Raw genomic sequence first — 26,321 nt, forward strand, 5'->3', positions numbered from 1 at the left:
AAGAAATGACACTCTGCTACAATGAAAAGTAGTGAGTGTACAGCCTGTATAACAGTGTAAATTTGCTGTCCCCTCCAAATAACTCAACACACAGCCATTAATGTCTAAAACCTTGGCAACAAAAGTGAGTACACCCCTAAGTGGAAATGTCCAAATTGGGCCCAAAGTGTCAATATTATGTGTGGCCACCATTATTTTCCAGCACTGTCTTAACCCTCTTGGGCATGGAGTTCACCAGAGCTTCACAGGTTGCCACTGGAGTTCTCTTCCACTCCTCCATGACGACATCATGGAGCTAGTGGATGTTAGAGACCTTGCGCTCCCCCACCTTCCGTTTGAGGATGCCCCACAGATACGCAATAGGGTTTAGGTCTGGAGACATACTTGGCCAGCTCTTCACCTTTACCCTCAGCTTCTTTAGCAAGGCAGTGGTCATCTTGCAGGTGTGTTTGGGGTCTTTATCATGTTGGAATACTGCCCTGTGGCCCAGTCTCCGAAGGGAGGGGATCATGCTCTGCTTCAGGATGTCACAGTACATGTTGGCATTCATGGTTCCCTCAATGAACCACCATGCTTGACTGCAGGCAAGACACACTTGTCTTTGTACTCCTCATATGGTTGCTGCCACACACGCTTGACACCATCTGAACCAAATAAGTTTATCTTGGTCTCATCGGACCACAGGACATGGTTCCAGTAATCCAGTCTGCTTATCTTCAGCAAACTGCGGGCTTTCTTGTGCATCATCTTTGGAAGAGGCTTCCTTCTGGGACGACATCCACGCAGACCAATTTGATGCAGTGTGCAGTGTATGATCTGGGGACTGACAGGCTGACCCCCCACCCCTTCAACCTCTGCAGCAATGCTGGCAGCACTCATACATCTATTTCCCAAAGACAAGCTCTGGATATGACGCTGAGCATGCGCAATCAACTGCTTTGGTCGACCATGGCGAGGCCTGTTCTGAGTGGAACCTGTCCTGTGAAACCGCTGTATGGTCTTGCCCACAGACCTGCAGCCCTGTTTCAGGGTCTTGACAATCTTCTTATAGCCTAGGCCATCTTTATGTAGAACAACAATTCTTTTTTTCAGATCCTCAGAGAGTTCTTTGCCATGAGGTGCCACGTGGAACTTCCAGTGACCAGCGTGAGAGCGACAACACCGAATTTAACACACCTGCTCCCCATTCACACCTGAGACATTGTAACACTAACAAGTCACATGACACCGGGGAGGGGATATGACTAATTAGGCCCAATGTGGACATTTCCACTGTTGCCAAGGTGTTAGACATTAATGGCTGTGTGTTGAGTTATTTTGAGGGGACAGCTAATTTACACTGTTATACAGGCTGTACAGTCACTACTTTACATTGTAGCAGAGTGTCATTTCTTCAGTGTTGTCACATGAAAAGATATAATAAAATATTTACAAAAATTTGAGGGGTGTACTCACTTTTGTGCGATACTGTACATATTTTGCTCACTAGATGATCCATGGCTATTAAAATTGGGAAGTGTGCATTATTTTGTTGTAAATAACATAAGAAATGTGTTTGGACTAATTAGTTGTTGAAGCTGTGAATTGGTTTTATAGAGGGAATTGAATTTATATGATTATTAGATGATATATTTTAATCCCCATGATTCTTTATTACAAGGCTACATTATATGTAAAAGAGGTTGGATGTACATTTAAAAATTAAAATAATACTAACATAAAAAAGACATTAAATCAAGCAACATACTTTGTGATATGATTTAAAGAGCCAGTACAACATTTTAATCCATATGCCAAACACATCTTCTGCTCCCATGTCAGCTTCCGCATTGGCTCAGAGAGAGTTGTGGGAGATGGGTCTAAGGAGGCTCCCGTCTGCTCCAATTAATTTTTAATCATATACGGGACAACTAAGTGGGTGTTGTGCTGGAGCTTCACCTCATGGTTGAGGAATGCATCTTAATGTACAGTACTAGTAAAAGGGACATTCGAAAAGTCTGCACTTTTTTAATATAAAATATATATATATAAAAGTCTGGAAACTTTTTGAACGCCCTTATATATAGAAACTACTTTCATAAGCATTCTTCGTTTGTGGGGCTACACCGGAGTGTCCTTTAAGATTCGGAAGTTATCAATGTACAGAATAACGTGCAAGCAAAAAAAAACCAATATCCCCAGTCTAGTCTCTGTAAAAGGACAGTTTCAGATTTTTGTTCTGACCCCGTGCGGATTTTCTGAAAGTACTCCTATTGGTTTCAGTTTCAAGAATCGAAATACAGAGGAAGAGGGCGGCAGCCTGGGATGGGGCGGCTATGGGGGGATACTGCAAAAGGGACACTACTTAAAGTGGAAGAGGCCATGCCGCTATCATATGTATTAAAATAGATATGATGGCCGAAGTGTCCCTTTTATCTTAGTTTTCACAAAATATGTTGCATTATGCTGCAACAGCTGCATATGTGTAACGTATATGTGTTTTAGGTTTGTTAGCCCAATCTACTAGACAAACACCTTGAATCCGTATCATACTGCCTTGTATGATATTGTGCAGTCTTAAATAACCAAAGAGACTCATAAAATATATGGAGGAAAGATAAGAGGACTTCAGTAGCACTGCCATGGAGAATCATCTCAGCGTAGCGTTTGAGAAGGCGAAGTCATCCAGAATATCAGGACTTCCTGCAATGGTGAACTAAAGGTCTGCAGAACAAACTGCAGATATATAAGCTATATTTATGTATATGACAAAATGACAACTTAATGCTCAAAGAAAATATGTATTTTTCCACGGGACTTCCCCTTTAACGAGAAATCTGACCTTGTATATACTTGATTTCGATTTGTCCGTGTTTTGTACAAACATAGGGATAGGTTTGTTTGCATGGTGTGTACTTCTCCAGTTTAACCCCTTGATGACAATTGCCGGTCCGGGCACGTCACCGAAAATCAAGTCGATAACGACAATTGACGTGCCGGGACCGGCACGTCTTTAAACGGGTGCAGAAAGCGAACTATTTTCGCTTTCTGCACCGAAACAGCGTTGCTGTAATGCCTTGACCTCGACCAAAGTTCATTTTTGAATGGAAAAAGCCCTCCCAATTTCACCCGGGATGAAAAGGCGGGAAACAAAATTTGTTGTCTGAAAACTAATGGGCCAAAACAGAAAAATGTTTTTGTCAAAATTGTCCATTTACACAAGTTATTATAACACAACCATAACCCCTTACGCTGTGTGAATGTTTTACTTTTAAATTTTTTTTCCATGCATTGGAACCCAATAGGACTATAGCGGCATCATACCGTCAATTCCCTGCTTGCAGTTGGTGGCCACGAATAACTGCTTTTGTCACCGATCTGCCGTGTGTGCAGCCACTGGCTGGATATGGCAGAACCCACACTACGTAAGTCTAACAATGTAAAATGCGGGCTGCCATATCCAGCTGTCGGCTGTGGTTACGTCAGTTGGCAGCCGCTGGCCTTAAAGAGCCACGGCCACCTCATTATCTCAGTCCAGCCCTGATTATTCTATCGAAAAAATACATTGACAGTTGCAGTAATTGATTCTGATACAAAGTTTTAAAAGCGTTCTTTTCTCCACTGCTGCCCATGGACTATTCGTGCCGGTAACCAGAATATAGAAATGTTTTTGTTACCAATAATCCACCCGGCATGTACACACAATATAATACGTCATCTGAGTTTTCTTTCATAACATACCCCTTTTAACCACTTCTATCCTGTTCTCTCCTCCAGCAAAGCTTTTGTTAACTAAATCTGCGTACTTTACGCCCAACAAACTCCTCACACTACACCGTTCACACCAGAAAACGCCTAGAGGTTATTGAGCTGGTTTGGTCCAACCACTTCCCGTACTCATGATGTCGTCATTTTGGTCATGTGATCGGGCCAGACCGGAGCCATCGGGCAGCCCAGGAACCTGGCAGAGAACCGAGACGCGATAGAGGGAAAGAGAAAAGGAGAGGCTTCCGGGCGGGCACCGCTCACATGATATGGTCGTGAGTGCTCGGCTGATGTGAGTGATTCCCATTGTAACTAGTAATAACGTGCTGCGGATACTGGGGGTTTCCTCGGCAATCTGAGCTCTGAAGAGGGAGGAGGCCGCGGACAGAGGCTGGCTCCAGATTTGTATGCGTGTATGTTTTTATTTACATGGCGCCAACCCAGCAAGTGAAACGGATATCACGGTGTATTACCACACAAGAAGGGCTAACCCGGGGAACGTGCACGGGGAGTCCACGTTCATGAATAAGTTTGCCCGGTCTAGGTGCACGGATAGGTGTTAGGGCCCTTCGTAGTCTACCCTGCGCCTCCCTACCAGAGCACACTGGGGGCCTTTTAGGTTTGAGTAACTGAGGGGACCCGGGATTCGTTCTGTGCTTCTCTGCAACACAACCAGAAAAGAGAGGCGGCAATAGATAACACTTTTAAGTCAAGACTTGATAAAGGTCCTTAGAGCATGGTTACCATGGTGACAGCAACCATTGGTGTCTCTTAAGTGAAGATGCTAGTACATTGCCCCATTGGCCATACAGTACAGGCCTTTAATATGTTAGTATAAGTGTGTGTGTGTGTATATATATATATATATATATATATACACAAGGTTCATATACCCAGGTGCTTTTTTAAGGCCAAAGTGACAGAAAATGAGCACATGCAATATTTTTATCTAGAGGTATTTTTAAAAAAAATTATAGATACATTCGCAGACCAGCTTTATTCTAGACATGTTCCTTCATGACGCTAGAGAATATTCTACAGGTAATCTATTTGTATGTTCCATTTATGTGATTTAGATGGATAGTGTGGAATATATGGATATAAGAAATTGTGAATGCAAATGTGCCCAGTGTTTTAATTGATGGTATATTTTTCGTTCACTTTTTCATTTTCTAAAAATACAGCTACCTCCACACATACAGTATCTACTAAGACAAGGAAATATTAGGTGCTTTGGAATTGTTCTGATTTTTTTTTTCACCGACGTGCCACGTGAATACTGAAATATATCTTGTATGTATGTATATATATATATATATATATATATATATATATATTCCCAGCCTGCTATGCTATTGTGTTTCAGTTATTTCAGTGTAGTGCATTGTATCTTCTAATGTGAAATGACATTATTGTGGCTAGAATTCTCTAATTACATAATTTATAGCGCTGATACGGTAATACCAGAGAAACCTCTTTTCAATGTATTCCTCTTTATCTTAAGATCCGTTTGGTTCCTCTAATAACTGAAGCAGATACGTTGTGTCGAAATACACCCATTCAGTTGACTTCTTTTCCTCTGAAGGGATCAGGGGAGGGTTTAGCAAAGAGAATCCGATGTTTCAGTTTTCATGGCAGTCGTTAAATTGTTTTTTTTTTTATTGCTAAGCGTCCAGGAGCTTTGGTGATTCAAAGTAACTTTTTAATATGATTTGCAGGTGATGACAAATCTGGATTCCTAGTAATTAACTAGAATTATTTTTTTCCATTGCTGTTGCATTTGTATTTACAACATGGTTAAGCACACCTTTTTTACACAATATTCTTCTTAGTGATTCATTCGAAACAAATAGACACTGAAGAAAGGAGCAGCGTTGTAATATGTGCCTGCTGAGAAGATTATTCAAGTACAGTGCATTTACCTAAAGAAATGATGGGTACTTGTACATGTTTTATTTAGAATAAATATGGATTCTACTCTTTAGCATGTTAAACAAATTAACATTGGCTGTTCTGTCATTTTAAGGTTTTCTCTGAAGATTTCATTTTATAAAAACAATAAAGAAACGTTAGGAGTTTTTTTTCCCTTGCCATTCCAGGTGGCACATGAGAAGAGAAGGCTCCGCCTACCAGGTAGGGCAGGAAATACTATAAAAAAAGGAGACCTCCCCCTTCCTCCCCAGTGTTGTTTCCTGCCCTACTCAGGTAGCGGTTAGGCTGAAGCTTACCTTTCCTTCCTTTTTTTGTTTTCTCGGAGCCCCGGGGGGGCGTCCTTTTCTGATACCCGGCAGCGGTCCCGTGTGGATCCAGGGTTCGTGCGGCAGCCTCGGAGGCTGTAACTCCGCGTGTATCGCGGCAACGCACACGAGGCTCAGTCCTCGTTCGGCTCTGCCCACAGCCCAGGGGGCTCACTGGGATGTATATCCCCGGGCTCCGGTTCACTCCGTCCCGGGGAATCCTCAGAGTGTGGCACGGCAGGAGGAGATCTCTAACCGGCTGTGCCGGTTTTCTCGGCACATGTTCAGATCCCCAATCGGCTTCACTTCCGGTGCAGCGACCCGGGGTCACGAGAGGTCAATTGGCTGGGAATTTCCGGATGTGAGGTTTCCGGCCCTGGGCACCTAAATGCCTCTGTATACAACGCCAGAATGGGTAAGATCTTTCCTTGCTGTTGGTTTCTGTACTGTAGTTTTGCATATACCTCTCTGCTATTGTGCCTGCCCGTGCCTGAGGATTGTCTACTGCCATTTCAAGTAGGTGTTGCCCTCTTTGCTTGGAAGAAGTTTTACGTTGCCTATGCCATTGTTTTCTACAGTTACAGCTTGTGTTTCTTCTCCTCAGTCATGTCTGATAAAAATCAGGATATCCCTCCTGAAGCCTCCCCACATAGGAAATCTGTGGGAAAGTCAAAACACAAGCCTGTTCATCCTGCAAAAAGACCCTGCATGACCCTTCGGTCAAAACGTGCAACCCCTGCTCTCGGCCTAAAGAGTTTCCACAACGGAATTTACCTCCTGGTTGAAGGGGGAACTTCAGTTTACCTTTAACTGTTTTCGAGCCATGGCAAGCCCCTCTCAGGCACCCCTGCAACAACCTTACCAGCAGGGTCCACCAAATTACCACCCGGTTAACCCGGAAGATTATTCGGCTCCCTTTTGAATATGACTACAGAAACAGGGAAACTCTACTCTGAATCTACAGGAGGACATACCAGTTGCAAAACCAGATCCTTTTCAGGGTCACTCTAGGAAACCGCAGACCTTTCCAGTCCAGGATTCTCTTTCTGCCATTATCACAGAGCAGTGGAAATTTCCTGACAGGAGATTCTTCACATCCTTGAGAACCAAGAAGCTTTTTCCTTTCGATAATTAGAATTCTGAGGCCTGGGAAGTCCCGAAAGTCGACACCGCAGTAACCAAGGCCACAAAAAAAAAAAAAAAAAAAAAAAAAAAAAAAAAAAAAATAGCCATTCCGTTGGTAGACGCGGCCCATTTCAAAGACCCCATGGACCAGAGGGCTGAGGTCTGCCAAAAGGTCTTCTGAAGCAGCAGCGGCGAATTTCGTCCAGCGATTGCTATGGCGTCAACTTCTAGAGCCATTAAAATCTGGCTTCAACAGGCGGTGGAAGACTTTGCAGCTATTCGAGAGACTGAGCAGGTCGCTAGCAACCTGTCCGACACCTGCTTAGCAGTTGATTTCATCTCCGATGCCTCCATTGAATCAGTCCGTACGTCTGCTAAAGCCACTGCGCTTTCAGCGGTTTCTAGGCGAGCACTCTGGCTTAAGTCATGGTCTGCTGATAATGCCTCTAAACACAAGCTGTGCAGCATTCCGTCCCAGGGGAGCCTCTTCGGCAGCGATCTCGACACGATCCTAGAATCCACCACGGGGGACAAGCACTGGTTACCTCAGATGAAAGGACCACCTTGTTTCAGATCGAGTTATTACAGAGCTCCAAGAGAGAGAGAGTCCTACAGGCCCTGAACCTCCAATCAGGACTACCAGTCCTTTTCGGGGTAAACCCTATGCAAGAGGGAGATTCCAGAGAGGAAGAGGAAGAGGCAGGGACAGTAAGCAGGAAGGTTCTGACGCCAGCAGGCTTCAGGTAGAGGGCAGGTTGACCGGTTTCATTCATGCCTGGGAAGAGATCACCTCAGACCCCTGGGTCCTTCGCATCATAGAACAAGGCTATGCTCTGGAGCTTACTCACCTACCTGCCCGGAAATTCCTGCTGTCCATGCCCCCTGCAGATCCTTGGAAAAGATCGGGTTTCTTCTCCACGCTCAACAACTTAATTCTCGAAAGAGCTCTGGTCCCGGTCCCTCATCAAGAGATAGGAGAGGGAACCTACTCCCAAGTCTTTGTCCAAAGCCATCCGGGAAATTCAGGCTAATAATCAACCTACAGGTGGTGAACACCTGTATCAGATACAACAGGTTCCGGATGGAATCCCTGAAGTCCGCCACAGAGATCATTTCTTCAGGGGACTTCATGGTCACCATAGATCTGCGGGATGCCTATTTACATGTTCCCATCAGAAGAGACCACCAAGATTCCTCCGTCTGGCGGTTCCATTACCTCAAGCGATTCGACATTTTCAGTTTTGGGCTCTTCCGTTTGGAATTGCTTCAGCACCTCGGATCTTCACGAAGCTCATGTCGGTGGTCGTGGCCTTCCTGAGGCAAAAAGGCATAAAGGTGGTCCCATATCTGGACGATTGGCTCCTCGTAGCGGTCTCAGCAACTTTGCTCCAGTCACATCTGGAGTTTTTTCCCAGGACCCTCCACGACCTAGGATGGCTAGTACACAGACTCAAGTCACAGTTACTTCCAAACAGACGTCGTACCTTTCTGGGAATTATCCTCGATTCACACGTACAGAGGACGTTTCTCCCTCGGGACAAGATCCCAAGATTGAGGGAATTCACACAAGCGGTTCTAACGAACAAGTCAGTGTCCATTAGAGCCATCATGTCTTGGCTCGGCCTAATGACCTCCTCCATCTCAGCGGTTCCCTGGGCACTTGCTCATGCAAGACCTCCTCAACAGTTCCTGCTGGATCACTGGGATCGCTCCAGGATGCCCTTTCGCAAGAACGTCCAACTTTCCCCCTTCGTTCGGGAGTCACTCGGATGGTGGCTGACAGCCAGAATCTCTCACAGGGGCTCTCTTGGCAGACGAGAGTCTGGGTGGTAATTTCCACCGACGCCAGTTTGAGAGGCTGGGGTGCTGTTATGGGAAGCAATATTACCCAGGGAACTTGGTCTCCTCGGGAATCAGACCTGCACATCAAATTTCTGTTAGCGGTCTGGAGGGCTCTAAGGTTCTGGTCTACAATCCTGCGACACAGGTCCATCAGGATCCTTTCAGACAACGTCACCGTTGTAGCCTATCTGTCCAAACAAGATGGCACCAGAAACAGGCGCCTGCAGACCCTGACCGCTCAGATCTGCCGATGGGCGGAGTTCAGTCTCTGCATTCTCTCCGCGGTTCATCTCAAGGGTTCACTGAATCAGGAGGCGGATTACCTCAGCAGGAACTCAGTACTTCCGGGAGAATGGTCCTTACACAAAGGGTCTTCACTTTCATCACGGAGAAATGGGGTACTCCTCAGATAGACCTGATGGCCACGCACCTAACCGAACAGGTACAGGAGTTTTTTTCTCTCTCTCCAGTCGGCCGTCCCCGAGCCCTGGAAGCACTCTCGCAGACCTGGGATTTCGATCTCGCGTATGTTTTTCCTCGGCTTCCCCTTATTTCCAGAGTGCTCCGGATGATTCGAGAAAACCCTCAGTGTCATCCTGGTTGTTCCTTTCTGGCCTCGAAGAATCTGGTTTTCGGACCTTATCAACCTGGCCATAGACGAGCACATGCTTCTTCCTCAGGTGAGGGGTATTCTCGTTCAAGGCCCTGTTCTCCACCCAGATCCCTCCCGGCTCAACCTCTCAGCATGGCTTCTGAAGGGAGATCCTGCCCTCAAGGGGATTAACTTCATCGGTAGTGGAAACGATTCTCTCCAGCCGCAAGAAAACTACGGCTGCTAAATACCAGAAGGTTTGGGAAACGTTTCATCACCTGGTGCTATGGGCACGAAGTATCCTCTCCACCCATCCATGAGGTGCTACGCTTTTTACAAGACGGCTTTGATAACGGGTTACAACCTGCTACTATCAAGGTCCAGATCTCAGCTCTCAGCTACTGCTTGGACTCCAATCTGGCTTCCCATCCCTGGATCTCCAGATTTTCACAAGGGGATGTGCAGACTTCGCCCTAGGCTCCGTCTGTCGGTTCCACCTTGGGACCTTAACCTCGTGTTGCACCAACTCACCACATCTCCTTTTGAGCCTCTAGAGGATACCTCTCTAAAGCTGCTCACCTACAAGGTTGTCCTTCTAGTAGCACTCGCTTCTGCTAGGAGGGTGAGTGAGCTCCAGGTTCTCTCCAGAGTGGAACCTTTTCTCAAGATTCTGCCGGACTGCGTTATCCTCCGTTTACCACCGGAGTTTTCTCCCTAAAGTTGTCTCACCTTTCCTTTCGGATCAGGAGATCGTCTTACCTACGTTATGTCCGGATCCCAAGAATCCCATGGATTGGAGTGGAGTCCATGGAACTCCACTCGCTAGACCTGCGGAGATGTATCCTGTCTTATCTCTTGCGTACATCCGCCTGGAAGAAATCCAACGCACTCTTCCTGTCCTTTGCGGGGACCCGCACGGGCAGAGCAGTGTCCAGGGCTTCCATAAGCCGCTGGCTTAAGGACGCAATCACCTTATGTTACATCTCCGCGGGAAGAGTGCCTCCCTCCGGCCTGAAGGCACACTCGACCAGATCCGTCTCGACATCCTGGGCTGAACTCTCCGGGGTGAATCCGTCTCTCATTTGCAAGGCAGCGACCTGGAGGTCGATTCATACGTTCGTAAGGCACTACAGGCTGAACCTTCATCTCTCTGACGAGTCTCAATTTGGTCGTCGTGTCCTGCAGACTGGAATCCTTCCCTCCCTATCTCGCTAAATCTTCTCATGTGCCACCTGGAATGGCAAGGGAAAGAAAGAATTCTTACCTGGGAATTCCTTTTCCTTGTCCATTTCCAGGTGGCACACTTTTGCTCCCACCCATTAAATTTACTTTTGCTTGTCTATTATTTGCCTGAGTCTTTCTTTTTAACCACACTGGGGAGGAAGGGGGAGGTCTCCTTTTTTTATAGTATTTCCTGCCCTACCTGGTAGGCGGAGCCTTCTCTTCTCATGTGCCACCTGGAAATGGACAAGGAAAAGGAATTCCCAGGTAAGAATTCTTTCTTTCCCCCAGTTTCCCTGGCAACCGCCTGGTTATGTGTCACATGATAATAAGGCATTCCCTTGAAAAGTAACTAGGCAACTTCTAACAAGATTAAATGATTTCTGGGAAGGGTTTGGTCATTCAGCACTGCCAAAAAATAATTCTGATGCTACATTTATTTATGAAATGGCTTACATACAATAATGGGTGGCCAGATAATGTGGTGCATCTTTCTGTAACTGTTGTGAGGCTGTTTGGGTTTTTGTTTTTGTTTGTTTGGTACTATTTACTTGGTACTATTGCCCTTCCTGTGCGGTATCCTGCCTTAATGGGATACACTGTTTTGTGCTTTCATTGTTTACAAGGAAATATACTTTGTCATGCTCCTCATGAGAATGGAAATTCCATGTCATGATCGAATAACACAATCACCTGCACGTATTATCCAGTCAAAGCTGAACGTGACGTCTCTGCTGTGCGCAGAACAGAAAAGTGAGAACATTTTTAGTTAGAAATTCCATTGTTAAGAAACATTGGAGACATTAGGGTTGTTTATTTTTTCCATCTAGAATAATTCATTCCTGACAGTCTCTACTATGTTGGAACCCATCGGGTTTTCAGACAGTTTTAAACCCAGTATATGGTACAGCGGCACACCTAACACCAAGAGGATTGTGTTTATTGTTGCAAAATGCTGCCCCTCATTAGGCTGCCCAACTGACAGACAATAGACGCTGCGACACTACCACCGTATACATAAATGTGGTGTACATCAGGGTCATACAAGAGGAAGTATTGTATAATCGCTTCCTTGTTTTTGCATTATTACTTATATAACCTGAAACATTTAGGTTGTTTATTTTTTTTAATCGTATAATATACATTTTAACTCTGGTTTTTCCTGTTTCAATTGGCAGACTGCTGTATTTTATCCCATGTTCTTGTACGGGGTTGCGCTTATAACTACGTGTTTTGTGAGCAATCCCCTTGCATGTGTTTGGCACTAAATGTTTCTTCCAAGACTTTAAAAACTATTTAGCATGAACATTAAGGATATTAACGTGAACAAGTATTCCCACTGATAAAATCAACCCAAGACACGTGTTCCGCACCTTTTTTCCACTTTTTGGTCCCTGGTAATTACCTCCTGTAAGGATAAGATTCTTTTGACTCTCTGGAGTTTTGTTCACTGCAGGAGATTTTGACCAACCAATAATGTAATACTTATGAGTATTGTGTTATTAAAGTGAACCCTTATACTGCTGTAATGTTGATGATCATCTTCCCCTCTCTGTACAGTGGGTAAGCAGGACATAACAGGTAGTAGACCCTGCTAAAACAAGCCTACAGTCTAGAAATGTTTGTATACACGTATATGTTGTTGCTTTAGACATATAAAAGCTTACGTACTATAGGATCAGGAAACATAGATGGTCTCGCTTCCTTAAACATGGGTGAATAGTGAAAGTACATATCAACTGCTTTGCTTTCAGGAACGCATCCAAGGAGTTAAGATGAAACTCTACATCTAGGTGCTGTTACGTTATATTGATTATGTGAGCCATAACCTCCTCAGTAATATTTCTGCTTCGGAAGGGTTTGATGTTTGTCGTAGAAACTTTTCTGCTGTTATCTTCCGTTGCAGGAACCCTAAGCTTTTTTTTAGCGATAATTTTATTTCAGCTGACTGGATTCCCGTATGGAGTCATTTACCAATTAACCGGAGATTGTAGGTTGCACCTCAAACAAGTCTGGATTTATTAAAGCACTTTTAAAAACAACTGAGGCAGGTCAAAAACTGGAAGGGCATACTGATAACCGCTGCTTCGTGCGCTCTTTATACCTTCAGCCTGTCTTGTTTCATGTGCTGGTGGACACTTCCCCATTTAACAATTATCTAAGTGAAACACGCATTGGGGTCTATTCACTAAGGGGAGATTTGTGGTCTCCACTAATTGACTTCTCTATACATTGGGAAGGTACAACTGCACATGGAAAGGTTAGCCATACATGTGTAATGCATAGCTAAGCTGGTGACATTTCTTCAGTTTCCCTTGAATTCTGCCTTGTGCATGGCCAGATTGGTCATGTTAGTTGGAGAAACCCGATGGTATTGCCCTTTGTAACAAACAGTACAGTGAGAGTTGAAACCACAAATATGCCATCTCTCCCTTTAGTAAATAAACCCCATTGTTTATTACTATGGTAATATCAACCTGCAAAACTCACACTATTGCCTAAAATAACGATGGGTAAATAATGGACTGTCTCTCCCTCTCAAGCAAAGATGTTTTTCAGGATGGATTGTGATATGAAAAAGTCATCAGAATCATTTAATTGCCCCCATCACTGGTTGTTTCACCCACTCTGTATGACCCATGCAGATTCTGGCACTTTCTGCGAAATAAGTGGAGCTGCATGTACTTTCCAGATTTCTGGGCAGTGTTTTCATTGTAAAACATGTTTCGATCTTGATTTCAAGATCTTGAATAGTGTTATGTAATGTGTGTGTGTGTGTGTGTGTATATATATATATATCTGTATATGTATGTGTGTATATATAGTCTGCTAAAGTTAATGGAATCGCTAATATGTACATTGTTAATACAAACCGGTCAGCTCACATAGCTGGTGACAAGTTGTGTTTGTGTAAATATTTAATGCCTTTACTGTATTTTAACTGGGAAGAATAATTAGGGAATAAAAAACATTTTATCATACATTTGCAAAATCATTTGTAGAAATGTCTTTTCTATTAGTTTTAGTGACATTAATGTTGCTGGTTGTCCCGCACCCCAAAAAAATACAATTCTCAGCCTACCTATTTCTGCGATTAGTCCTTCCTCTGACATTACATTATAAGTAAAATTATGTTTGGACCTGTAGGTGTTCTGTGACACCAAAGAGGATTGTGGCCAAAAAGCATGGCCCACCAGTCGCCATGTTTGTCGTTTTTACATCATCGGCATGTATCGGCCCATAAATACATGGCAGTCTGCAATAAAGAGACTGCTCTTTTACGAAACTTAAACGTATACCGTTCCGTTGTGTAATTTACTGAAAATTCCAGTAAAGTTGTTCTAATAGTGAGAACAGGAACTTCCTTTTTTTTTTTTAGTTTTAGCCACTTTGGCAATGTACTTCTTGGCGTGAATGCAGTATTTTGAATGTCGATTTTCAGCCTGAAGGGTTATGTCACCTTGAAAACCTAAGGCGTGTCTACGAATTCCACAGGAAGATTAAGTAAAGGGCCCTTTCAGATTGTTTACTTTATACATTATCAGTGCTGACTTCTGCCACCTCTCTTGAAACAAATACACAAGTATTCCGTTTCCATCTCATCTATAATTCCAGGTAGTGATAGAATGTGTGTAGAATTTAAAAACAGTAGGCTCATTATATCAGGTAATTAATGACAATATTAGGACTTGGGTCCCTTCATAATTCACCGTTCTTGCGCAACTGCATTTCTCAAGCTATTGGAAAACCATGTTTCCATTACACCGTCCCAAAGCTTATGGTTCTGTGGAGAAGCATAAAAGAGGCCGCTTCAGGAAGGGATCTTTTAAGTTGTTTCCATTTGTCAACCCATCCCTGTATAGTGTTTAGTGCTCTTCAGGTTCCTAGTAAATGGTTTCTGTAGGGCATGATAAACCCTATTTTTTTTTTATTCCACAGCACTTTTCATATTTATTGTGCTACAGTTTTATATATATATATTTTTTTTTATAGCTGTAGATATAATAGAGGTTATGCACCAAAGATGGAGTAGTCAGAGGAGTTTGGTTTCTTTGTGACTTTGCAGTGCATTATGAAGAGCCAAATCCGCAAACTTCAGTGAATAAACCTCACAGCGCTGTATCTTTTTAAACATTCTAGTTAAACCATCTAGTCTGCCCATTTTTCCTGATGCAAGACTTGGGCCTTACTCGGTACTTGATTTTGTCATGTTCTCTTGTTTGCGTCTTATTCAAACACTTTAGAGTGACTAATGCCTATACGTGTATTATACACAAATATGAAACCCGTTGCCCCCAAAATGTTTTTAGTTATGTAATGGCACTTTTGTTTGTATAATCTCTTATAATGATTCAAGTATTCCATTGAAGCCATTTGTGAATTGTTTCTTTTGAATTAATTTGTGTCTGAATGCCGCATTCAAATTATGGAATGATTGTTGAAGAAGCTATATTTTTTATAATTAAACCACTAGTGCTTCAGTTTTCTAAATGTTTGCCCTAGTATCAAAATAAGTCTTTTTTTGTTGCAGGAAAACCTTCTGCATTCCTGTGATATTATTCAGTTGTAAAGAGGTTATTAACATCACAGCACAACACAGGCATTGTCTAGTTTTTTTTTTTTTTTTTAGATTGCATGAAAAAGTCGTAAGATATGGGGCAGCATTGTTTTGTTTTGGCCAGATCAATGGCATTACTGTGACAGCAAGTGAAATCCTCCTACACAAGTAAGCAAACCTCCTTTTGCTGCTGGAACAGACTGTTACGTGGCACAGCAAAATGAGGCTTACAATATTCACTAATCATATTCTAATTGTTAGCTATTAAAACAGCACATGAAGTGTACCCAGCATTGCTAAGTGCATATAAGAATGTGCGGTCTACAGACTTTAAGGAATGTTTGTGTGTGTTTGTTTATATATATATATATATATATATATATATATATATATATATATATATATATATACACACACACACACACACACTGTTAACACAGATCTCAGATGTAATGTGCATCGATGCTGCTCGCGGACTGTGTAGATACTAATACACAAAAGCACTCTGATTTCACTTCCATGCATGGACCATCTTGATAAAAGTGTCCATGAGTGCCTAGCTTTTATGGATTTGTGTGTATATATTTATATAATTTTGCACAGTACATATCACCTTTACCCCAATTTTACTGCCGTAAACATAACCTCATAGATGCAAATGATGTAAAAGCATTGTTGAATTGGAGAGATCCCCATCATGTATACAGAGATGTTAGCAGGTCCTTTGTATTTCATACTGTTACAATCTGATATGTCTCTTGATTTATAGATTATCAGAAGGATAGAAGAGCCCGGAACCACATCATCGTTTTATTTTTTACTGGAATTTTTGAACAGATAAAAGACTCTTTTGTGACAGAGTTTAACTATGGCTAGCCGAGGAGGTGCCACCAGACCCAACGGACCAAACGCTGGGAATAAAATCTGTCAGTTCAAGCTTGTCCTTTTGGGAGAGTCTGCTGTTGGGAAGTCCAGCCTGGTTCTCCGCTTTGTAAAGGGACAGTTTCATGAATTCCAAGAGAGCACAATTGGAGGTTAGAAATGCATGATGTTCTACTGATAAAACATTACTGTTCTTCAACTTTAATACGGCATTGCTTAGTAATAATAAAAAAAGGGTCATGAAGTTGTTGCATATATTTTACATATTTAAAGACAAAAGGTCCATTAAGTTAAACCCTTCCACACGCATGATACACCTATCCAAGAAACTTTATCATTTTATCCAAAAGAGATAGCAAAAATGCTTATTGACTCAATGACCACCCGGCTATTCTTAGGAACATTACCTAAATGAACCCCTCAAGGACTGGGCTCTTTTTTTATATTTGTTTCTCTCCTGATCCTGGCAGTTTTAATATTTCTGCTGTGTTTTTCTTTACCTGTAATTTTCTTTGTTCTATTTTATATATATTTTTTCATTAGGACAAGAAATGCTTTCTTTGGATACCATTTTCATCATGTCATCTAATTTGCTAAAAAAAAAGATATGGTGAAAAGTGGGAAATAAAAGTTTTTGTTTGTTTTTTTTAATCTAAAAATCTTTCACCCATCTAGAAAAACAAATGGAAAGCCTGCTAAATAGATTCTAATATTTGTCTTGAGTTTAAAAATACCCAATGTTTTTATAATTTTAGGCTTTTTTTTTGCAAGTTTTATATGGCAATAGGTACACAAGTAGTGTTTTGCTATTTCAAAACTTTTTGTTTTCTTTTTCTTAAATATGGTCGTCCTGGGCTCATGTGCTATTTGGGACATTTATCAAAATCAAACTATATGTCTTTGAAACCTAGAAATCCCAGGATATTTCCAATGGTGGTAGTTAACATTTTCCATGCACTTGTGCTACCGCCAGCCTTTCTGGTGGTATTTACTCCTGACTACAGGGATACCACGCATGAATAGGTTTGTTGAGTAGTTTGGAGGTTAAAAGGCCAATCCAATTTACCCCTATCAAACCATATATTTTTGAAAGCGAATATAGTGATGCGCTCCATTGGTAACATATCCTCTAGGTCACCGATCCTTAAGGGGTTATAGGTAAACTGTTCTAACTTTTTTGTGCATTAACGGAATCTGCCAACACATTTTACATTCCATCTCTTTACTGCTTTGACTGTTAAAAAACAAGTTTGTATCCTCTGGGAAGATTTGCTGGAAACCAACTCTTAAGTGCCAACCCTAGGTTAGGGTATGAAAAACCTTCTTGGTTATAACAACATTACACTAATTCTTTTTTATTTTTAGTTATTTTTTCATTGCTTCCCCAAACAACCAAACCAGACTGCCACCAGACAAGTTGTAACCTTCCGTTGAATTTCGATTGAAAGTGTGTACAGCAGGCCACTGGGGTTGTCCTATCAAGAGGGGAAAATAGCTGATGGTGCGAAATCCCGCGTCCATGCATTTGCAAAACAGACAACACAAAAATTGTGTTAATATAGTGTATATCGGGGGGGTCTCCAAAAGGTAGCTTTCACCAGCATCCTCCAGGTCTTCGGGAAGCATGGTGTAGAGTTAAGTGTTTGTTATTTGTGTGTTTATTTTTTATTTTTAATGATTTTGTAAAATATATGCCATGGTATTTACGGTTTCTCTTTTTCGGTTTTATTTTCTAGCTGCTTTCCTAACCCAGACTGTCTGTCTTGATGACACAACAGTGAAATTTGAAATTTGGGACACAGCTGGCCAGGAAAGATATCATAGTTTAGCTCCAATGTACTACAGGGGTGCCCAAGCTGCAATAGTTGTATATGACATCACAAATGAGGTGAGCGGCTTATTCTTATTTTTACAAAGCTGTTATAAAGCTGGTTTATAAAGAGAACTGTAAATCTGCATGGCCAGTATTCTTTCTGTCTCTACATTATCTAGTCTCGTTTGTATTGGCAAAACTCATCAGTGCTCTTTAGAACATAAGAGTTACGTATTGTCAGTCAAATCATAAGATCACCTGGATACAACATTTGTTTGGAACGGAATACCTTTCTAACCATGAGTGGTCGTTTCAGTCACGCAACAAAGGGAGAAGATAAGCGTTATCCCTTTCAGATATAGAATGCATATACGTTTTTACAAAGTACTTTATTAAACATTGCTTGTCGATTGGAGTATCTAATATTTTTATTTAATATTTGTAACTCTTGAACACTGCCCCGCTAGAGTTGGAAGAGTCAAGGCTTTGTGCAGGGACTAAATGTCGACACTGCAGACTATCCAGTGTCCTATTCCAAAACAGTGACGGAAAAGCACTTTTGTTCTTACCCAACATCTGCCCCTTCAGTAATATTGTATGTTAGCTTGACAAATGAGGCAATCACATGATGGGTAACCAAGTATTCCTAAAGAAGGTAACTCTCCAAATTTATACAGTGGTGGTAGATTTTTATTTTTTACCGGAAATAATCTGCAGGGGACCTGCTGCTTACCTCTGTGTTGCTCAGCAGCGTCTCTTGTTCTGTCGAGGCGACACAGGAACCCAGTGGAGTCATGTGAATGTACATCACATCACATGACTCCGCTCCATTCCTGTTCCTGGTTGAGCAATGCAGAGAGAAACAGCGGCCCCCACGGAAGTCTGAGAGCAGCACCAGAAGATCTGCAGTTCAGGTAAGGGTGGGGGAGTAAATTAATGAATATATATGTATGTGTGATAGCATGTGTAGGGGGCACAGGGTGCCTGAGCATGATAGGAGTGTGATTGCTAACAATTGCTAGCAGCTAACATCAATCACACTCATATTATTCCCAGGCAGCCAGTACAATAGCTTTGTTATATTTTTTCAAATTTCGGGCCCCAAAATTAAGGTGCGTCTTATACATGGGGAAATACGGTAGTTTAATTTAATTTGTTAATATTGCACAGTTTATTTGAGCTCCAGTTTCTTTATTTAAAGTGTACAGTGCATGCAATAAATGACTTAATACCAGGATTCTTTATCTGAAACTTATAATGAGGGGAGAAAATATCCATATGTTAAGATAATTGAATTCAAGAAAACTAAGGATTAATTAAGGATAATTTGCTTTATAAATGTTTAATAAAGGTTCAAAATTTTATAGGAATATAGTCTATTGTTCAGATGACTGCTTTATAAGTACTTAAACTGATGTACCGTATTTGCTCGATTATAAGACGACCCTGATTATAAGACGACCCCCCAAAATCTGAATATTAACTTAGGAAAAAAAGAAAAAGCCTGAATATAAGACGACCCTAAAGGAAAAAAGTTTTACCAGTAAATGTTAATTCATGTAAACTATTTTTTTTAATAAAAGCTATGATTGAGAAAAATATTTTTTTTGTTTTTATTTCCTTGTATTTTCCAACCTGCCCCCAGTTACGCACATCTGCCCCCAGGCTTGCCACACCAATATGGCACTGTGGCCCATGATATGCCTTTTAACCCTCTATATGCCACTGTGCCCCATGGTATGCCTTTTGACCCCCTATGTGCCACTCTGCCTCCAGAAATGCCTTATACCCCTATATCCCATTCTGGCATTTAGGGGGTTAAAATGCATATTATGGGGCAGAGTGGCATATAGGGAGGTATAAGGCATTCCAGGAGGCAGAGTGGCATTAAGGGAGTTAAAAGGCATTATATAGAGCACTCTGCCTCCAGAAATGCCTTATACCCCTATATGCCACTCTGGCATTTAGGGGGTTAAAAGGCATATTATGGGGCAGAGTGGCATATAGGGAGGTATAAGGCATTTCAGGAGGCAGAGTGCTCTATTAAATGCCCCCTTAACGCCACTCTGCCTCCTGAAATGCCTTATACCTCCCTATATGCCACTCTGCCCCATAATATGCCTTTTAACCCCCTAAGTGCCAGAGTGGCATATAGGGGTGTAAGGCATTCCAGAAATGCCCTACACACACACACACACACACACACACACACACACACACACACACACTTACTTACTTACCGGTGCTTCCAATTTCCTGCTGTATTGCCGGGGCAGCGGGTTGACGTCTCATTCCGCGGCAGCCGGGAGGAGGTGGAGTTGGCAGCGGGGGTTTGTATGCGTCCGTCGCAAATACCTTCCCCGGCTGTCAGCGATCAGGAACTCTGGAACTCTGATCTCTGACAGTCGGGGAAGGTATTTGCGACGGACGCATACAAACCCCCGCTGCCAACTTCACCTCCGGAAGAACCGGTAAGTGCGTGCGTGCGTGCGTGCGTGCGGGGGGGGGCGACGATAGGAGGATCCAGGTCCCCTGCAGCGGTGCGGGGGATCTGGATCTTAGTCTCCTAATCAGACCTCTATTTGAGGTCTGATTAGAAGACGACCCCGATTATAAGACGAGGGGTATTTTTCAGAGCATTTGCTCTGAAAAAAACCTCGTCTTATAATCGAGCAAATACGGTACTTGTGATGAGTTTTTTTTTGTAATAGTTAACATTTGAGGTAGGGTATAGGGCAACCATCACACGCCAATCCAGATGTGATAAGGAAAATGGAAGTGGGTGTCCAAGGTTCATCTGCAGGAGGGTCCCTAAACGCACACTCTTTTGTTAGCTTTTGTCACCTCCATTTCCAGGCATATTCAGTATACTATTTATGCAGACATTTAATATTGTGGTTTTTATAAGACACAAAAAATGTCTTGCTGCAGTTTGGTATTCTAACACATGAAGATATATTTGCAAAGATTTATACATAAATATATACATATATTTAAAGCAATTCAACATGCTTTGAGTCCCAGTGGAAATTCAACATCTGGACTAGTATTTATACTATTCACATACGTGTTCCTTTGGTAGGTTTGATATATATATACATATATATATATATATATATATATATATATATATATATATATATATATATATATATATATATATATATATATATATATATATATACATATATACATATATATATATATACATATATACATATATATATATATATATATATATATATATATATAATATATCCCTCCCAACATTCAAGAAACATCTAAAAACCCACTTCTTCAGAGAAGCATACCATCTTAGCTGCTAGAACTTCCTTGTCATCGATACAACCACCACAATACCTCTCACCCTTTCTCTATGCCTTATGTTTATCACCCCATTTCCCTCTAGATTGTAAGCTTGCGAGCAGGGCTCTCTCCACCAAATGTATCGGTTTGTCTTAGTCTGTCAATTCTTGTCTTGTCATATCCCTTGAATTTATGTATTGTATTAAGCGCTGCATAAACTGTTGGCGCTATATAAATAAAGGATAATAATAATGTGTGTGTGTGTGTGTGTTCGGTGTAGTTTTTGTCTCAGTTATTGATGGCAGTTCTTGTAAGGCATAAAAATAGAAAGCACCTGTGTTTCTATTAATGGAAAAAATTGTGTAGTCTTAAGACAATGGTTTTGTTTGCTGTTCACAAACTAAATCTCAAATAACAAAATGTTTCCAAACTGTTTTGTGACAGGAGTCATTTGCCAGAGCAAAAAACTGGGTTAAAGAGCTCCAGAGACAAGCAAGCCTCAACATTGTTATAGCTTTATCTGGTAACAAGGCAGATTTGGCCTCCAAGCGAGCTGTGGACTTCCAAGTAAGCTTGTCTTTTTCTTTTCTTTTTCTTTTTTTTTTTTTTTTTAATTAAATATTCTCTCCCATTCTTGATGGTAAATGAACCTGTCTGCTGCTCTATAGATGTACTGGTACATCCATAAAAGTTGAGTAAAGATGGCTCCTAGGACTTATTTTGCAGGGACATCTCCCTGCTTCCCCGTCTTATGTCAGTCTGAACTTCTCACTCCTCCTTCAGCAGAAGCCAGCTTTTTCTGCGCTGGTACACCTTTACACTTTGAATCCTTTTAGTAGGTGTCAATGCCGGAAGGTCACTGGAGTAGAGGCCCATTGAGATCAGCAATATAAGGCTACGGAGCCATGCTTGCTGGTCCGTGTGATGGGTGCAGGCATGATGAGAGGGAAGCGCCTGAGAAATAAAGTCCCCCCCCTTTCAAGAAATGAAAAATAGTAAAAAAAAAAAAAAAAAAAAAATAGTTTTAAATAAAATATATATATTATTTATACTTCAGATTCAAATATTTTTATATTATACAGGAAGCGCAGGCTTATGCTGATGATAACAGTTTGTTGTTCATGGAGACATCTGCCAAGACATCGGTGAACGTGAATGAAATATTCATGGCAATAGGTACGTGTAAATATTGTTCAGTATTTAATGTGGTAACCAAAGATTGGACATCTAATTTAATCGAAAAGATGTGTTATTAGTTCCTTGCCATGTGATACAAGGAATCTACTGATGATCATGATTTGGTACATGTTTAGTATCCAAGTACATTGTTAAAGTTTTGCTGTTCCTGTTCTCTATTTTAATATTTTATCTATTCAGCTTAAAAAGTAGATGCAGTACAAGGCTAGTACATGCGTTTTTCTATGCAACATATGAAAAATACATTTTGGTCTAACATCTTTTTTAGGACAGTTTACCCAGACAACTATGGCTCTAAAAATGTTATTGCTGTTCAGTGTTTCGGACTTGAAAAAATGTAGTAACATAAAAAATGTACTCTAGTGATGTTACCAAAAAAAAGGTTCCCAAACCTCTTTTTTGATGAGGCAGCGCAGGTATATAACTGAGGATCCTTATGCCTTCTTGGCCTTGGATCCTGTGGCAACTGACCTTGGTCAGTTCAAATGCATCTAGTGAGTTGTGGCAGTACTGCTGAAATCATTGTAGGCCAACTATCCCTCCTTTTACTGCAATTCCTGGCATTAATATTGACGTAACAAGGTTTACTACTCCCTTACAGTTTGCAGCCTTTTCTGGTAGATGATGTGTTGGGGGAGATTGTTTCCCAAACTAGTAGTCGCACCCGGCAGTTCCGTGCTGTTAGCCCTAATTCTTTTTTTTTTTACATAGCAAAGCAGCCATGGACCCCATGTTGATCTGCTAAGATTTTACTCACAATGCTAATTGGCATTATTAAAAAGCCCTGGTTCTGCTACTACTGGAGCACTAGCCCCATCTGTAGTATTCCCATTTACATCCAGTAAATGGCTAGGCAAAGTTATGAAATAATCCTTAATATCATGTACTTTGGGGACAACAGCCTATGCCCCCTATATGGAGCACCCCTATTTGACAGGCTATATAAAATCCACCCCCTGCTTACCCACTTCACTGCCAGTTTTATACACCTAGAAGGAATATCTGTGCGGATGGATCGCTGATGAAGTATAAGGGAAGTTTGGGATTCAAGCAGTATATTCCTTGCAAGTCCTTCAGGTATGGAGTGACGGTGTATAAGCGCTGCAAGAACGGGACCGGGTGTACTCAGAACTTCCAGGATACAAGGCAACATCTGGCAACGGGAAAATGTATTATTTATCCGTGTGTATATTGAATGTATACAGCTAGTAATGCCTTGGCATTATTTCTAAACTGGAGGAAGTGGACAATCTTTTTCTTGTATATAGTCACTGACGAGCTGTTTGTGCCCAAAGATTGCGCTGCGTGAAGTCGAGGGCCCAAAGTGGAGTGGTTGAAATAGAAAATGAGCGTGGTTAGAAGTGTTAGAAAATTCTGCTGGGAGGCTGTTCCACTTTTTACATCATATTACATTATTAAACCTCTGACCCTCTATTTTTACATTGACCTCTTATTCTAACATTTCTCCTCTTGAAGTAAACTCCCCTCCTGCAATTTGATGATCTATTTAAGTATTTAAAGGTTTCCATCATATATGCCTCTCATCTTTAATTAACCTGGCAATTTTCTCATCCGTATGTGTTCTGGCCTATCTGGTCATGCGTTTGTATAGTGAAAACGCAACTTTCCCTTTTATGAATATTAAAGTACTTAATTTCCTTTTGAAATATAAGCATTCAGCAAGCTGATTTTTTGCTAATCCACTTTTTTTAATTTTTAACACTGAAGATGCAGTTTCTTGGATGTTTTTAAGGGAATTTGGTAAAATGTGTACCGCTGTGATGCGTTCTATATATAGGTGATTTGCCATCTATGACAAGCCTATCTCTGCTTACAAATAGCAAAACAAGCTTTTTTTCCACCACTTTGTCTTTACAAGTAGTTTCATTGGCCTGGTGTCATATGTAAACATTTTTTCCCTTTATTTCAATCTTTTTATTGATGTGTCACCCGTAATGTTCACAGTAATTTTATTTATTCACAGCCAAAAAGCTTCCGAAGACGGAACCACAGACTGGAGGCGGAAACACCGTAAGAGGAAGAGGAGTAGATCTTACCGAGACTGCACAACCTAGCAAAAGTCAATGCTGTAGTAACTAACCTTTATGTCTCACACAACCTGTATTGATATTCTCTTGCTTCCTAATTGTTAATAACAATTGAGTGTTTAACCTTTTCTTGGCTTTTGAGCCAGCCCTTCAGTGCGACGCGTTGCGATTCCCTTTTGGGAGTGAGTTAATCTTGGCCCAATGAAATGTAAAAACAAAAAATCTTGCTAAGTCGTTTCATCACTTACACTGAATTCCTTTACTGCTGAATCTGGTTTTTAACACGCATGCGTTACTTTCTGTAAAGCGTTCCGTTGCAGTAGGCTGGGAAAGCGTACTGACCTATTAAACCATCATCTCTAAGATATAAAAAGAAACTAATTTCAACTGTAGTGAGCATTATCAAACATTTGACTTGCTTAACGCTTGAAGTGCTAGAGGACTGATAAGGTCTTTGAAATTTAAATTTCTTTCTACTGTCCCTTGATGTCCTAACTCTGTCCTTGGGTGAGTTGATGGTCCTCCCAGTGGCACATCCATTAAACCGTAATGGGGAAATTGCAGTGATTTATAACCCCCAGTGGAATTTTTTTTTTTTTTTAAAAAGGTTTTGTTTTAAGTTGTTACTTTTTTAATGCTATTAGAAGCAGGGTATAAAACCTTTTTTTGCATTATTCATTCAAACCACCTTTAATACAACACAGCCCAAATATACATTCCACTTAATTTACCTGTTGAATTACTGTTCACCAACTTTCACAAGAAAATGGCAACTGCAGTTGTTTCTTCCACTTTGATTTTCTTTTTATGGTAAAACTACAACATGGAAATCATGTTAATATGAAATCCTATGGACAAATATTCAGTGATGAATTTGAGATGTAATTTGTTTTCCACATCCATGGTACAGTGGCATCCTAGTATTGGTTTTATGGTGTTATGGGGATTTTCTTTTTCATCTTGCTCAACAAAATACAACCTCTCCATGATCTAACAATCATGTACTCCATTTAGTTATAAAATCAGATGGTAAATTGTATTGTAAATAGGGTACTGAATTGTAGTCTTCATTTATGTTTAATATGTCCTGTTTGTAAGATTTTGGTTAAAATTGTACAGTTACTAAAATGATGAAATAAAAAACGCTAATGTTTTTCTTCTATCCTGATTTACATGGCTACCTGCATTTCATTTTAACACTGTAACAATTGATTTGCTATGTGTATTAAAGAAAGGTGTAACATTTAAGGGTTTAAATGTGTTGAAAAAAAAATGTATAATCCTTCACAGAACTGAACCATTTTTGCAGGCATTAAACTAAAAGAACAGATATGATTTAAAGCTTTGATTCAGTCTCAAGTTTATTGCTGATGGAATATTTTTAAGTAAGAATAAAATTCTTAAATTACTTTTTCTGTGGGTGGTGCTTATTGACTAAATGTTTGTGGTGTAAAGTTCCAAGAATCGAATGTAGCAAGGACGTATTTAGTCATTGGTCATCTCATGGTGAACCATATTATTAATTTCACTCTATTGTAATAGTGCTGTAGAATCCGCTGGGGCTTTATAAATGTAACACCCCACACACCTCTCTCATTTCCTTTGGTTCTAGTCCTCATATCCGGTATACTGAAAATACCCTCCACCCCAATCTAAAATTTAGATTTATAATATAAATAAATGACAAGCCTTTTTATTGTTTGTGTCAGATAATTTACTAGGAACTAGTTTTACATATCTACCAGCTTAGAGTTTT

General features: G+C 41.0%; 1 protein-coding gene across 1 annotated transcript; it reads left to right on the forward strand.

The window, feature by feature from the left end:
- The first annotated feature begins 3,877 nt into the window (after positions 1-3,877).
- On the forward strand, positions 3,878-25,974 carry RAB5A (RAB5A, member RAS oncogene family). Its single transcript, XM_053466307.1, has 6 exons — positions 3,878-4,036; positions 16,089-16,353; positions 17,938-18,089; positions 21,765-21,887; positions 22,403-22,496; positions 24,502-25,974. The coding sequence occupies exons 2-6, from the start codon at positions 16,188-16,190 to the stop codon at positions 24,615-24,617; spliced, it is 651 nt and encodes a 216-aa protein (XP_053322282.1). The 5' UTR covers positions 3,878-4,036; positions 16,089-16,187; the 3' UTR covers positions 24,618-25,974.
- Positions 25,975-26,321: the final 347 nt, after the last annotated feature.

Source organism: Spea bombifrons, chromosome 5, assembly GCF_027358695.1.
Source record: "Spea bombifrons isolate aSpeBom1 chromosome 5, aSpeBom1.2.pri, whole genome shotgun sequence".
Lineage (NCBI taxonomy): Eukaryota > Metazoa > Chordata > Amphibia > Anura > Pelobatidae > Spea > Spea bombifrons.